Consider the following 15,054-nt stretch of genomic DNA (forward strand, 5'->3'; position numbering starts at 1 on the left):
GTGGGCACCCACATGCCAGAATTTTTCCCACTTCTAAGTCTGAGCAAATCCCATTCATCAGCCAGCCATCTGAAAGGTTTCTAAGATTTACCAATATATACACATTTTTGGTAGAAAATTCATAAGGTACAAAAGGGTATTGAAACCAAGCTTCTTCCTCCCTCCTCTGGCACCCTGAGTCCTAGTTCTCTTTCCCAGAGGCAACCACTGACAACCAGACCTTGGGTATGCTTTCTCAGATAGTCTATGCGTATGCAAGTATACAAGAAGATACAGAACCACGTTTTCTTAAGAGCTTCTCCCACACAAAACCTCTATCCTCAAGGTCTCCATGTATGACCTAGTTGTGGTAACGGCACAGACTGAGGAATTCAAATGGAGAATATGTCAGCATTTTGTTTATTCTATTTTAAAACATTTAAAAATTTCTGTTCAGAACCTTTAACACTAAGATGGACCATTCTCAGCCACAGTGTCAGGGAAGGCTCCTAATGAAGGTGACACTGGTTGTGCCTGTGCTCTCAGTCCCATTTAGAAAGGTCACTCTGGAGGCTTCAGGGGAAGCACTGAGGATGAGGCTGGTGAGCCTAATGCCAGAAATCCATGTCCTATGACTGCACCAGGGCCTGACTGGGGCCTCTGGAAATGGAGTGAGGCAAGATCAGAAGGCCAGGCCCAGAATGTAGCATAGTGGGGGAAGCAAAGCAGAGTGCTAGAAGGCTCAGCACATTCCAGAGGTGGCAAACATGGGAGCCGGATCCTGCAAGAGGCCCATGAGATTTCCATGAGACAAGAATGGCTGTGATGGATCTTGTACTGAGGAGTCAGCAAAAGCTGAGTGAAGACCTATAAAGGTCCTAGGACTCTGTGGGGTATCTTCTTGGGCAAAAGAAACTGGAGAATCAGACTAGTACAAATGTGGCAAACTAAGTTGTATGCACCAGGATCATAAGCATAGGCCTGGCCTATTCTGGAAAAAGCTGGGGTCTGGATCTCTGATGGACACCTTGCCCAGAGTCCTGTCTGCCTCACCAGTATCATGTAGATAAACCCTGGGGGGTTGGGATTCTAGGTCAGGAATTGGACACAGAAATGGGGCTTTGCTTTATAGGGAAACAAGCAAAAGGATTATCCTCAGCATTCCTTAGGCCAGCTATGCAAACTACCACCTGCCAAGAGGAAATGCCATCTGTGAGGCAGGTACAGCAGTTATCTGGAGCACAGGGTGAAGAGGCCACTGTGGGCATTTCATCTTGCTTGGGCCAGGAGCTTCCTTCTGCTCCATATCAAAGAATGGATACCCACATTTGGCTATGGTCTTACCAGTCTGGGATGTGAGTGAGTGGACAGCCTGGCCTGCCCATTCCCCAGAGTGGAGAAACACCCCTAAGGTCTGACTGTCCCAGTCTGGGCTAAAGGCTTCCAGAAGCCCAGGAGAAAGCAAAGTTTGTTTTATCCATCTTTAGATACTTCCAAAAGCAAGACATGGTAGAAAATGTCTTTGCTCTTCTCTCAAATCAGCATTATACTGAGTCTTGTTTGCTGTTTAAGCTCTGAGATTATTTCCTAATCCTTGATTTCTGTAACACACATCATCTTGGGGCTGCAATATAGTCCTTTTCTCATTGTAAAACAATCCTTTGTTGTAAAAGCAATGAATCAGGGAGCCTGACTCATGAACAGGAGCAAAGGTAGGCGATATGCTCCCTCGGGACATGAAGTGTTTGTCTACTGGTGGCAGATCCCACTGGTAAGCTAGCCACCAAATCTCTGAGGATAAAAGAAATACTTGCCTTTTATTTCCTCCCTCCCTGGACAGCCCATGCCCATGGTGAGCCAGGTCAGACCAGTTCATACGGTCTTTTGGGCCCAGATGCAAGGGGAAGATAATTACTAAGACACTGTCACTCTACAAGTCCTTTGGAGTTTAGAAAAACATCATCAATGGCCTCAAGGTCATCTGCCCACATCCCTATCTTTACACATGCACAGAATCTGATACAAGTTGCCTTTGAACACTGAGTAAGGAAGCAGTGTTAATGAAATCTGTCTACCAAGTGCCAGAGAGAATCCAGTCTGTCTTGGCCTAAAAGGTCTTTCCTCCCAAGAAGAGAACTCAGGTTCATGGACAATGAAGACAGGCACCTCCCCAAGGCTCTCGGCTAGGGCAGTCTGACTACCTGTGCTGTGTGCAAAAAAAACAAAAGGGGCACGGAGGGAGAAAGTGCCAAGGAGCCAAGGTGCATTAGGGTGGCAATAATCATGTGGTGGACAGGGGATGCCTATAGCCCACACCCTTGGCTTTGACCATGACTTGCAAACATATATCCAAGGACCAGAGAGTGATCCTTGGTTTTCTCCTGGACCTATGTTTTTGCCTATGCTTTATATCTCAAGGACAGGTACCACCAACCTTCCCAACCTCCCAACCTTGGAACTTAAGAGCAGTTCATACTAGATAACTCTTTCTCCAACTCATGCCCCACATCTAATCTGTCACAACATTCTATGGACCCAACCTCCATAAAAACTCCTTCATCTACATGGAATGGATACTGTGGGTGGACCCAGCCACCTCTATTCCACTCTGCTTCTGGGGTGCTGTGCCTGGAAAGCAACAAAGGACTCTAAAAGCTGGACTTGAGACTCCCTGGAGCGGCAGTCCAACACACACATTCCTCCCTCCAGTGACCCGGCTCCTGCCCTGCGCAGCACCCAGCTCAGCTGTTTCCCAAGACAATAGCTCTGGTATGCTCAGTTGTTTCCGCTCCCTGCGGACTGGCAATGGGATCAGCAGGGTAAAACTGTGCTGGGGACACCAAGTTATTTTCTTCTGTCTGATTTCTTCTTGCTGGGCTGGCTCAGGAAGCTCAGACCCCAGGTCTTCTGACAACAATGAGCATTTTATCATCACTGCAGGAAATTCAGAATTTATTCTGGGTCTCCAGGCACCATAGTTAATATGACTAAAAAGTGCTGCTTCCAGGGTTGCCAGATGGGAGGACAATGCGAGGTTGAATGTAACCTACAGGATGGATGGATTTTTCTAAATGCTACCAAGGAGGTGTGGAAAATGCCAGTGTATATAGGAGGGGATTAAGGGAGAAGGTCCTACTGGACCATACTGTGCATTCATGGGACAGGAGAAGTGCATCAAGATCTTGTTGATCCAGAGGCTAGGAATACCTAATACCTTTTCAGTTCACTGATATTAGTTGGAAGGCCAGGGCGGACTTAAGCCCCGCTCAGGAGAGCTGTTGTCATGGCAGCTTATCATCTTAAGAGACAAACTCAGAAAGAAATCTGCCTATCAAATATGATAAAAGAAAAAGATGTCAAAGGTTTCCCTGGACCAATTTTGTTTGTTTTAGATTTTAGAATGGGAGGAAGGAGATGAAGAAAAGTCTGTTACATCTAAACAGAATTTGAAAGGCATGCAAAAGCAGGAAGTAAAACATATTGCTTACCTTGTGAACACTGGTCAAGACATTTAGGAAAGAGAAATCTAGAGGGGGAAAAAAGAAATATTTAAAAACCATTAATGTCAGAATTGTTATTATTTCCCACAAAAATGTGAATATCCAAGCTCACTTATTCAATGGGGCAAGTGGCAGGCAGTACTAAGCAGCAAGAATTGGTTTTCGGGGTGCCTGGGGGGCTCAGATAGTTAAGCGTCTGCCTTCGGCTCAGGTCACGATCCCAGGGTCCTGGGATGGAGCCCCACGTCAGGCTCCTGGCTCAGTGGGGAGTCTGTTTCTCCCTCTCTCCCTGCCTCTCCCCCTGCTTGTGTTCTCTCTGCCTCTCTCATATGAATAAATAATCTTTACTAAAAAAAAAAAAAGAATCGGTTTTCATAGCTTTGAACCAAAGCTCTCTAAGCCAAGAACCCCACAGAAGCAGTCCTTATGTGGCCAACTCTTGATGGAATGTTGAAGAGGGGATAGAGGCCTAGTCTCTAGATTATAAGAAATAGAAAAGCAGGTTTTTTTTTTTTTTTTAAAGACGGTGTACTGATCATAAAGGAGAAATTTCAAAGGAAAATGAGAAGAATTATATTCCCCTAACTCTTCCAGGGGTCTTCAGTACTAAAGTTGCCATGCTTCCCTTTATGTGCATGCTGGAATCCTGGTTCCCCTTCAACCCCATTCTGAGCTCTAATGGTGAACGAATAGCCCAAAACTGACTGGATCACAGATGAAGCAGGTTGAGAGTGACTGATTCAAAGAGTGAGTTAGTTAGCTAACGCAGAGAAAAACTCACACTCTCAAGTGCTTTTAAACTCCTAAAGCATCATAGTACCCTTCTTAGGGAAGATAGCTAACACGAATGAGAATAACTGCCTTTTATCAAGTTCTTCCTCTGGGCTGGGTACTGTGCAAGCAGTTCTCATGTACGGTCTTGTTCTGTCCTCATATCTACTCTATGCCTTGAGTACTTACAAGCTGAGAAGAGTGGGTGCGTTTACGATAGCTAAGCAGTCTAAGCACTTTGCCCAAGGCCTCACACGAAGCTAGGAAGTGGGAGGACTTACGTAGGGACCCAGGTCTGTTTAGTACTGTAGAGCTCCCATGTTTTCTTTCCCTACAAATGAGATGCTTGCTGAAGCCACACTTCTGAACTGTTGCTGGTCTAGGTGCAGGTAGTAATGATGTTCAAATCACCAGGGGGGAATTTCTCTCCTGCAATCTCCTTTGTGGTGGCAAGTTTTCATCCTTCTTTTTTTTTTTTAAAGATTTTATTTATTGGGCGCCTGGGTGGCTCAGTTGGTTAAGCGACTGCCTTCGGCTCAGGTCATGGTCCTGGAGTCCCTGGATCGAGTCCCGCATCGGGCTCCCTGCTCGGCAGGGAGTCTGCTTCTCCCTCTGACCCTCCCCCCTCTCATGTGCTCTCTCTCATTCTCTCTCTCTCTCAAATAAATAAATAAAATCTTTAAAAAAAAAAAAAAAAAGTACTAGAAACATAAAAATTAAAAAAAAAAAAAAGATTTTATTTATTTATTTGACAGAGAGAGACACAGCGAGAGAGGGAATACAAGCAGGGAAGTAGGAGAGGGAGAAACAAGCTTCCCGCTGAGCAGGGAGCCCGATGCGGGGCTCGATCCCAGGACCCTGGGATCATGACCTGAGCCAAAGGCAGCTGCGTAACGACTGAGCCACCCAGGTGCCCCAAGTTTTCATCCTTCTATTTGCTTTCTGAAAATACCATCTGGAACCAAATTTGGTAGATAAGTGAGCTGGATGAATACCACTTTGGATTGTTGCTGCAGTTCTCTTGCCTGACTCCTTCATAGTTTCTGAGGAATTCCAAGGAGAAACCCCCATGTGCTCTGAGCAAGATCAAGAGCCCTGGAACTGGGAAGAGACATCCATCCAACACTGGAATCTCCCAAGAAGAGAACTCACTGACTTCACTGCACTCAGTCTGAATGGCCTGACACATCACAAACACATTTGTAGAAAATGTCTGTCCCCATCAGTGCCTGTGGTTACAGTACATGCCCTTAAAGGCCCTTCTCAGCACCCTGCTTGCTTCCTCACAGCAGCCCACAGCAATTCACACCACAGACATCTTAGACAAGACAAGCAAAGTTCTCCCTCAATGCATCTTATCCAATCACAGGCTGGATGCTCATGCTTTAAACCTCTGACGGCTACAAAGAAAATATTCAGAACACATAGAATTGCACATATACATGACTCTCTAAAACTGGAATGCAATTTCTCATATCTTGGCATCTTTGGCATCTCTGTCCTTCAAATTCATGTTGGCTTTCTTTCCTAATCCAACTAGGGGTTATCATTACTTCTTTATAATTCTTATGAAATTGCATCAAATCTTTTATTATGGCACCTCTTACCTCAATCAGGATTATTTGGGTACATGTCACTGGTGTGCCATTTGGAAAATATATTTAACTTTTCTGAGCATCAGCTCCCTCATGGTAAAACACTGTAATGATGCCTACCTTAAGGGGGTATTTTGAGGATTAAGAGGGGTAAAGTATCACAGCAAAACAAATAGCACAAAATAAATGTTGGCTCTCTGCTTTCCTTCTCTACATAGCATCCTCCCTACTAAACTGTAGTATTTTTTTTTAAACTAGTATTTTTGAAGAGTGCCTGGCATAGGACTCTTATTTTTTATTTTTATTTTTTTAAAGATTTTATTTATTTATTTGACAGAGAGATAGCGAGAGAGGGAACACAAGCAGGGGGAGTGGGAGAGGGAGAAGCAGGCCTCCCGCAGAGCAGGGAGCCCGATGTGGGACTCGATCCCAGGACCCTGGGATCATGACCTGAGCTGAAGGCAGACGCTTAATGACTGAGCCACCCAGGCGCCCCACAAGACTCTTAAACAGAGCAGACGAGTTCATTAAAATGTACATACAATGTATATACAGGTTATTGACCAGCTTTTCCTCTAAGTAACAGAAACGACTGTGATTATAAGCCTCACATAAGTATGGTATCCTGCATTTTGTAGTGTGCCAACCAACTACCTGATTTATATAAAATTCTAGTAAATACTGATCCAATCTGTCCCAAAACATGGGCCCCACAATTCCTACATGCATATCCACAAAACTGCATATACCACATGAGCAGAGATCTGGGATGACTTATTCCTTGCTGCCCTCTCAATGATTAGAATGGTCCCTGGCACACAGCAGACCCAACAGATACTCACTGAATGAAATCCACTAGAATAAAGATACCAGACAAATCTCACATAGACTCATCCTGAATCCAAACTGAGCCCACCCTTAAAGAAGCCACACTAATCCCCACCTCACAGAACGGAAAAAGACACCCTGCTATGTTCTGCTCCCACCTGTTTTTTTAAACCATAATCTGGAAGCAATGATGTAAATTTTATTTTTGCTAAGGCAGCCACTTTACAAAAAACCCCCAAAAACACTGAATTAAGTTTTAAAAACTTGAGTCTCAAAAAATCTTTTACTATAAAAGCAATATATAACCCACAGCTAACATCATACTTAATGGTTAAAGACTAGATGTTTTCCTTTTCAGATCAGGAACAAGAGAGGATATCCGCTCTTGCTATTTCTACTCATTATACTGGAGGTTCTAGTCAGGGGAATTAGACAAGAAAAACAAAGTGCATCCAGACTGGAAAGAAAAAATAAATCTCTCTCTACATACTCATGACACGCTTTTGTATATAGAAAATCCTAAAGAGTACACACAAAACACTAACAGAATTAATAAATGTGTTCAGCCAAGGTTGTAGGATGTAAGATCAATATACAAAAATCAATTGCATGTCCATACACTACCAATGAACAATCCAAAAATGGTATTTAGAAAACAATTCCATTTACAATAACATCACAAAGAACAAAATACTTAGGAATAAATTAAAGGAAGCATAAGACTTGTACACTGAACATCACTGAAAGAAATTTAAGACTTAAATAAATGGAGAGATTGAGCCAGGTTCATGGATTGTAAGACTTAATATTTTTAAGATGGCAATACTTCTCAAACAGATCTATAAATTCACTGAAATCCCTACCAAAATCTCAGTTGTCTTTTCTTTTCTTTTTTTTTTTTTTTAAAGATTTTATTTATTTGACAGAGAGAGACACAGTGAGAAAGGGAACACAAGCAGGGGGAATGGGAGAGGGAGAAGCAGGCTTCCCGTGGAGCAGGGAGCCCGATGAGGGGCTCAATCCCAGGACCCTGGGACCATGACCTGAGCCGAAGGCAGACGCTTAACGACTGAGCCACCCAGGCGCCCCTCAGTTGTCTTTTCTTGTAGGAACTGACAAGCTGATGCTTAAATTTACATGGAAATGCAAGGAACTCAGAATAGTCAAAACAATCTTGAAAAAGAACAAAGTTGAAGGACTCACACTTCTCAATTTCACAACTTACTACAAAGCTACAATAATCAAAACAATGTGGTACTGACATAAGGAAAGACATGTCTATCAGTGGAATACAGCTGAGAGCCCAGAAAATAAGCTTTCACATTTATAGTCAATTGGTTTTTGACAAGAGTGCCAGGACAATTCAATGGGGAAACAATAAGTCTTTTCAACAAATGGTGCTGGGGCAGCTGGATATCAACATGTTGAAATAATGAAGTTGGACCCCTACTTCATGCTGTATGTAAAAATTAACTCAAGATGGAACATAGGTCTAAATATAAGAGCTAAAACTATAAAATGCTTAGAAGAAAACACTGGAATAAATCTTTGTGACTTTGGATTCGGCAATGCTTTCTTAGATACAACACCATAAGCACAAGCAATGAAAGAAAAAATAAATTGGACTTCACTAAAATTGAAAACTTCTGTGATTTAGAGGATACCATCTAGGAAGTAAAAAGATAACCCATGGGAGAGAATTTTTGCAAATCAAGTATCTTATAAAGGACTTGGGTTCAGAATATAAGAAGCACTCTTGCAACTCAAAGAGACAACTCAGGGGCGCATGGCTGGCTCAGTTGGTACAGCATGTGACACTTAATCTTGGGGTCATGAGTTCAAGCCCCATGTTGGGTACAGAGATTACTTAAAAAAAAAAAAAAGGAAAAGAAAAAAAAGAGACAGCCCAATTTAAAAACGGGCAAAGAGTTTAATGGACTTTTTTACAAAAAACATACAAGTGGCCAATAAGCAAATGAAAAGATGCTGAATATCATTAATATTAGGGAAATGCAAAGTAAAACTACAAGGAGATACCGCTCTACACAATACAGACAGAAAATAACAAGTATTGATGAGGACATGGAGAAACTGGAATCCTCATACACTGTGGTGGGAAAGTAAATGGTGTAGTGGCTTTAGGTAACAGCTTGCAGTAACTCAAAGTTAAATGTACGGTTACCATATGACCCAGCAATTCTACTCCTAGGTATATGCCCAAGAGAACAGAAAACATGACCACATGAAATCTTATACACACGTTTCTAGCATTTATAATTTATTTATAATAGCCCCCAAAATGTCCATCAAATGATGAATGAATAAATAAGATGTGGCCATTAAAAGGAATGAAGTTACTCACACATGCTAAAACATGGATGTACCTTGAAAACATTTTGCTAAGTAAAAGAAGCCAGACACAAAAGGCTGCATGTTACATGATTACATTTATATGAAATGTCCAGAATAAGCAAATCCACAGAAAGTAGACTAACAGCTGCCAGGGGTTGGGAGGAGGAAGAAATATGGAGTGACTGAATTGTTTACTTTTTTTTTTTTTTTAAGATAGAGCATGAGTGGAGATGGGGGAGGTACAGAGGGAGAGAGAGAGAGAGATTCTTAAGCAGGCTTCACACTCAGCATGGAGACAGATGCCGGGCTCATCATGGGGCTTGATCTCACAACCCTGATTATGATCCAAGCCGAAATCAAGAGTCGGATGCTTAACCGACCGAGCCCCTGAATTGTATACTTTATTTTATTTTTTTTAAAAGATTTTATTTATCTGACAGAGAGAGACAGCGAGAGAGGGAACACAAGCAGGGGGAGTGGGAGAGGGAGAAGCAGGCTTCCTGCCAAGCAGGGAGCCCGATGAGGGGCCTGATCCCAGGACCCTGGGATCACCACCTGAGCCAAAGGCAGACACTTAACAACTGAGCCACCCAGGCGCCCCAGAATTGTATACTTTAAAAGAGTAAATTTTATGGTATGGGAATTATACTTCAATAAAGCTGTTATATTTTTTAAAAAGCAGTACACATGCATATTACAAAATATCAAATGGTTTCCTCATTAACCAGAACTTGTCTCCAAGGAAATGGCCATTTCCCAGAAGGAACTACCATTAATAGTTTGGTATGTATTCTCTTAGTTCCTATACACATACAAATAAGCATTTAAAAAATACATACTGCTTTGGCAATTTACTTTTCTCACCTCACAAAATATTGTGGACATTGTTATGTGTTAGTACACAGAAATCTACTTAATTTTTTTAAATGCCTGCATAGTATTCCATTATATGAATATTCCCAAATTTAACCAGTCTAAGTCTTACTAATGAGCATTTGGATTATTTCTAGTTGATATAATAAAGTGTTTTATTTATTTATTTAAGATTTTATTTATTTATTTGACAGAGAGAGACACAGCAAGGGAGGGAACACAAGCAGGGGGAGTGGGTAAGGGAGACACAGGCTTCCTGCGGAGCAGGGAGCCCAATGCAGGGCTCAATCCCAGGACCCTGGGATCATGACCTGAGCCAAAGGCAGACGCTTAATGACTAAGCCACCCAGGCGCCCCAATAAAGTGTTTTTTTTCTTTTTATTTTTTTTAATTTTTTTTTAAAGATTTTATTTATTTATTTGAGACAGAGAGAATGAGAGAGAGAGAGAGAACATGAGAGGGGGGAGGGTCAGAGGGAGAAGCGGGCTCCCTGCCGAGCAGGGAGCCTGATGCGGGACTCGATCCAGGGACTCCAGGATCATGACCTGAGCCGAAGGCAGTCGCTCAACCAACTGAGCCACCCAGGCGCCCTAAAGTGTTTTTTTTAAAAAAAATATTTTATTTATTTATTTATTTGAGAGAGAGGTGGGGGGAGGAGCAGAGGGAGAGGGACAAGCAGACTCCATGCTGAGTGCGGAGGCTGACACAGGCTCCATCTCATGACCATGAGATCCTGACCTGAGCTGAAATCAAGAGTTGCACACTTAACTGATGAGATACCCAGGCACCCCTAAACAGTGGGGTTTTTTTTAAGTAAAGATTTTTATTTTTTAAGTAATCTCTACACCCAATGTGGGCTTGAACTCGCAACCCCAACATCAAGAGTCACATGCTCTATTAACTGAGTCAGTCAGGCGCCCCGGTATTATTAACGGTGTTGTTTTGAACATTGCAGAGCATATCTGTCATGTTTCAGCCTGCTCAGGACTTCTAAACAACTTTCCTAGGCTTGAACTTAGGAAGTCCATCTCTTTTGTGTTTGTTTGTTTTTTTTAAAGATTTAATTTAATTTATTTATTTATTTGAGAGAGAGACACAGCGAGAGAGGGAACACAAGCAGGGGGAGTGGGGGAGGGAGAAGCAGGCTTCCCGCGGAGCAGGGAGCCCGACGTGGGGCTCGATCCCAGGACCCTGGGATCATGACCTGAGCTGAAGGCAGACGCTTAACGACTGAGCCACCCAGGCGCCCCTGTGTTTGTTTTTTTTTAAGATTTTATTTATTTATTTGACAGAGAGAGAGAGAGCAAGAGAGAGAACACAAGCATGGGGAGTGGGAGAGGGAGAAGCAGGTTTCCCGCTGAGTAGGGAGCCCGATGCGGGGCTGGATCCCAGGACCCCAGGATCATAACCCGAGCCGACGGCAGACGGTTAATGACTAAGCCACCCAGGTGCCCCAGTCCATCTCTTTTCTAAATAGCACAAAACTACTTTTCCAGCCTTTCTTGCAGTCTGGTGCAGGCATGTGATCTAAATTCCACCAACCAGATTACTGCGAGACTCCCACTGGCAGTGAGCAAGGTGAGTGAGAGGATGTATGGTAAGCAGACCCCATTTTCTGGTGAAGGAAGTGGCTGAGATATCCCCCCTAACAGGGCAGGCCTAAGAGGTCTGAGCATTGCTCCTGGCTGCCTAGCCAATACAGCCCGGCCACCCTGAGACTCTGTAAGCTATAATGTCCTTTAGTAAATCCCTTTCCATTAAAACATACTGGAGTAGGGGCACCTGGGTGGCTCAGTCGTTTAGGCATCTGCCTTTGGCTCGGGTCATGATCCTGGGGTCCTGGGATCGAGCCCCATATCGGGCTCCCTGCTCAGTGGGAAGCCTGCTTCTCCCTCTCCCACTCCCCCTGCTTGTGTTCCTGCTCTCGCCGTCTCTCTCTCTGTCAAATAAATAAATAAAATCTTTAAAAAAAAAAAAAACCATACTGGAGTAGGCTTTACTACTTGGAATTAAGAATTCCATCTGAAACAAACTCCCCTACACATATATATCTTTTGAATATTTGTACAAATATAACTATACAAACTTCTAGCAATGGAATAGCCAAATCTGTCTCTAAACAGATTATATCAGTTTATATTTCTATCAACACTATATGAATGTACCTATTTTCCTACACTGTTGCTATGTAGTAAACCACCCCAAAACTAAAGTGGCTTCAAATAACGATGATGTGTTTATTTCTCATGATTCTGTGGATTAGATGGGCAGTTGTTTTGGCTTGGGCAGCTCAGCTGGGGCTGATGGTCTAAGATGGTCTCACTCACAGCCAACTGGGGTCTCAGCTCAGATGGAAGAAGCTAGGCCTATCTCTCCACGTGATCTCTCATCCTCTATCAGCCTAGTCCAGGCTTCTTCATGTGGTGGTCTCAGCTCTTAGAGACAAGAGAGAGCAAGCCCCAATGTGTAAATGCTTTTTAAGCCTCTGCTTATTTCTTGCTTCTTGATGTCCCATTGACCAAAGCAAGTCACATGCTCAAGCCCAAATTCAAAGTATAAGAAGTAGATTCAATTCTTCAACTCTTGACGGAAGGGGCTGTTTTCGCTATGGCCATATTTTAAATTTTCCACAGTTGGCCATGTAAAAAACTTTTTCTTTTTTTTTAATTTATGGGCTTAACACTGGCCATTTAATTTTTTTTAATGGAATGGGCTTAACTTTATTTAATAACTTTCTATTCTTGATCATGGGCGCCACAATTCTCTTATTCTATTTCACGTGTACCTCTTGCACATGGAATATAACAGTGCATAGCCCATGTGCAGGGACTAATCATTAGTTTTCCAACAGAGCATTAGTACACCACTATAGTAAATTACTTTCTGGAGGGAGTTCAAAGGTAAATTTGGAAATTTCTCATTAATTCCTAAAAAAATGAGCAAATCAGTAACTATGACTTACTGACCTAATAGTTTTGATCTCCCAGTATGAAAAAAACCCTGAAGAAATTAGTATACTCATAGTCCTAACACCCATGATTTTATTACTTATATTTTTATATTCCACGACCCCAATTCATACATGATATTGCCTTATTTCTATACTTAGATTATATGCTCATCTTTAGTCCTTTTATATATTTCTCACTTATTTCTTTATTTGAATTCTCTTAAGGACCCTTATTCCTCACATGTTGGCAAACCCATTATTCAATGATATTTCATAAGCGTTAAACAGAAATGGTTTCTGTACTCACAAAAGCTAAGTCTGTATTCTACAGTCCCTCTCTTTTCTCTAATGATCTTCATTTCTTTGTCTATTTTTCCTCTTCATTTTGTTATTTTCTCAAGCTTGAGGTTCTCTGACACAGATTTAAGTCTTTGCAGTGTCTATTCTACTTCTGACTGCTTTGAGATTTTCATTGCTATAGTGGTTTTATTATTGTCTGTTTTCTTTCTAGGGCTCTAGCAGTTCATTTTCCATCAGCTTCTGCTAGCTAAACTTTTTTGTCCCCCTGACCTTTTCTATTTAACAGCTTTACTGAGTATACATATAACTTGCAAATCATAAAATTCACTCATTTTAAGTGTATGTAGTTCAATGATTTTTAAAGTAAATTTACAGAATTGTGCAACTATCACCATAATTCAATTTTAGAACATTACATTACCCCCCCAAGAAGATCCCATTTCCCCAGACCTTTTATATCTCTTCTTTGAGCTCTTCCCACCTACCCTGTTAACTCCTCCTCTTCTCCTTAAATTTTTTTTTTTGACAGTGCAGCAGAGTACTCGTTGTCTAGGCTAATTCTTCTGAAGTATAACCTCCCATCTGTTGTTTGCTTAATATCTTTTCCTACCTTTTTTAAGTGGTAGTATCTAGTCACACATTAAACCTCCTTCTGCTTTAGTTCATCTTTGTTTTATTTTATTATTTTTAAGAGATTTTATTTATTTGACAGAGAGAGAGCACAAGCAGGGGGATCAGCAGAGGGAGAGGGAGAAGCAGGCTCCACACCGAGCAGGGAGCCCAACACAGGGCCTGATCACAGCACCTCAGGATCATGACCTGAGCCAAAGGCAGACGCTTAACTGAGCCACCCAGGCACCCCTGTTTCATTTTATTTTTTTTAAAGATTTTATTTTGAAGTAATCTCTACACCTGATGTGGGGCTCAAACTTACAACCCTGAGATCAAGAGTCACATGCTCCTCTGACTGAGCCAGCCAGGTGCCCCTTTAGTTCATCTTTAAATAAAAGCTCAAGGATATGTCATTTGCAAATAAAAAGCTCGAGGAAAAGAAATACGACTGCTAGGAAGAGTCAATGTGGCAGTCCAAAGTACAGTGGTGATGCTCAGCATTCACTACAATAACCTAACCTAAGACAAAAGGAAAACAGACCACCTTGGCTTTTTATGGGAGAGCAGAACCTAAGTCACAGCTAAAGAGAAGAGAAATGGTGAAGATGTTTCTTGAAATCAGTCAAGGTGGTAAGGGAAGAAACTCTAATGGATTTTATATGTGAAATCTAAAAATATCAACTTGGGACTCAAATAGGAAGGGAGCTCTTTCAGATGAAGGTTGAAGGGTAGATCAATCAGTTCCCAGGAGATACAAGTAATATGGACTAGCCAGAAAGATCACATGATTACAGACCTGGGAGACATTCCACTGGGCTAAAGGGACAGGAAGTCAAATAGCTCTGTGAAGGGACAAGGTAGTGCTTGAAACTCTCCCCAGTGAGGAGAGCTCTGATGATGAAACAGATACTTCCAGACACCACTGGGGCAGTGTGAACTGGGAAACCCACTCAAGAAGCAATTTTCAAATGTGAATAGAGTTATAAAACTGATCATGCAAATAATTAATATCTCTTTGAAGAACCTATTCTAAGGAAATTATCTGAAATTTGAGAAATTCATATGGATAAAGATTTTCCTACAGCATTATTTGTAATAGTGAAAAGCTGGAGACAACATATGTGACTAACAGCGGGGAAACTGTTAAGATAAGCATGTCCAGGCGCCTGGGTGGCTCAGTTGGTTAAGCGTCTGCCTTCAGCTCAGGTCATGATCCCAGGGTCCTGGGGTCGAGTCCCATGTTGGGCTCCTTGCTCCACAAGGAGTCTGCTTCTCCCTCTGCCGCTCCCCCAAC

General features: G+C 42.2%; 1 protein-coding gene across 1 annotated transcript in view; it reads right to left on the reverse strand.

The window, feature by feature from the left end:
- Nucleotides 1–15,054, reverse strand: part of CUNH20orf194 (chromosome unknown C20orf194 homolog) — a 133,200-nt gene that overhangs the window by 19,145 nt on the left and 99,001 nt on the right. The window contains exon 29 of the mRNA XM_032419913.1: nt 3,468–3,505. Coding sequence (XP_032275804.1) covers nt 3,468–3,505 — 38 coding nt within the window. The remainder of the gene's footprint in view (nt 1–3,467; nt 3,506–15,054) is intronic.

This window comes from Phoca vitulina, unplaced genomic scaffold, assembly GCF_004348235.1.
Source record: "Phoca vitulina isolate PV1807 unplaced genomic scaffold, GSC_HSeal_1.0 scaffold22, whole genome shotgun sequence".
Lineage (NCBI taxonomy): Eukaryota > Metazoa > Chordata > Mammalia > Carnivora > Phocidae > Phoca > Phoca vitulina.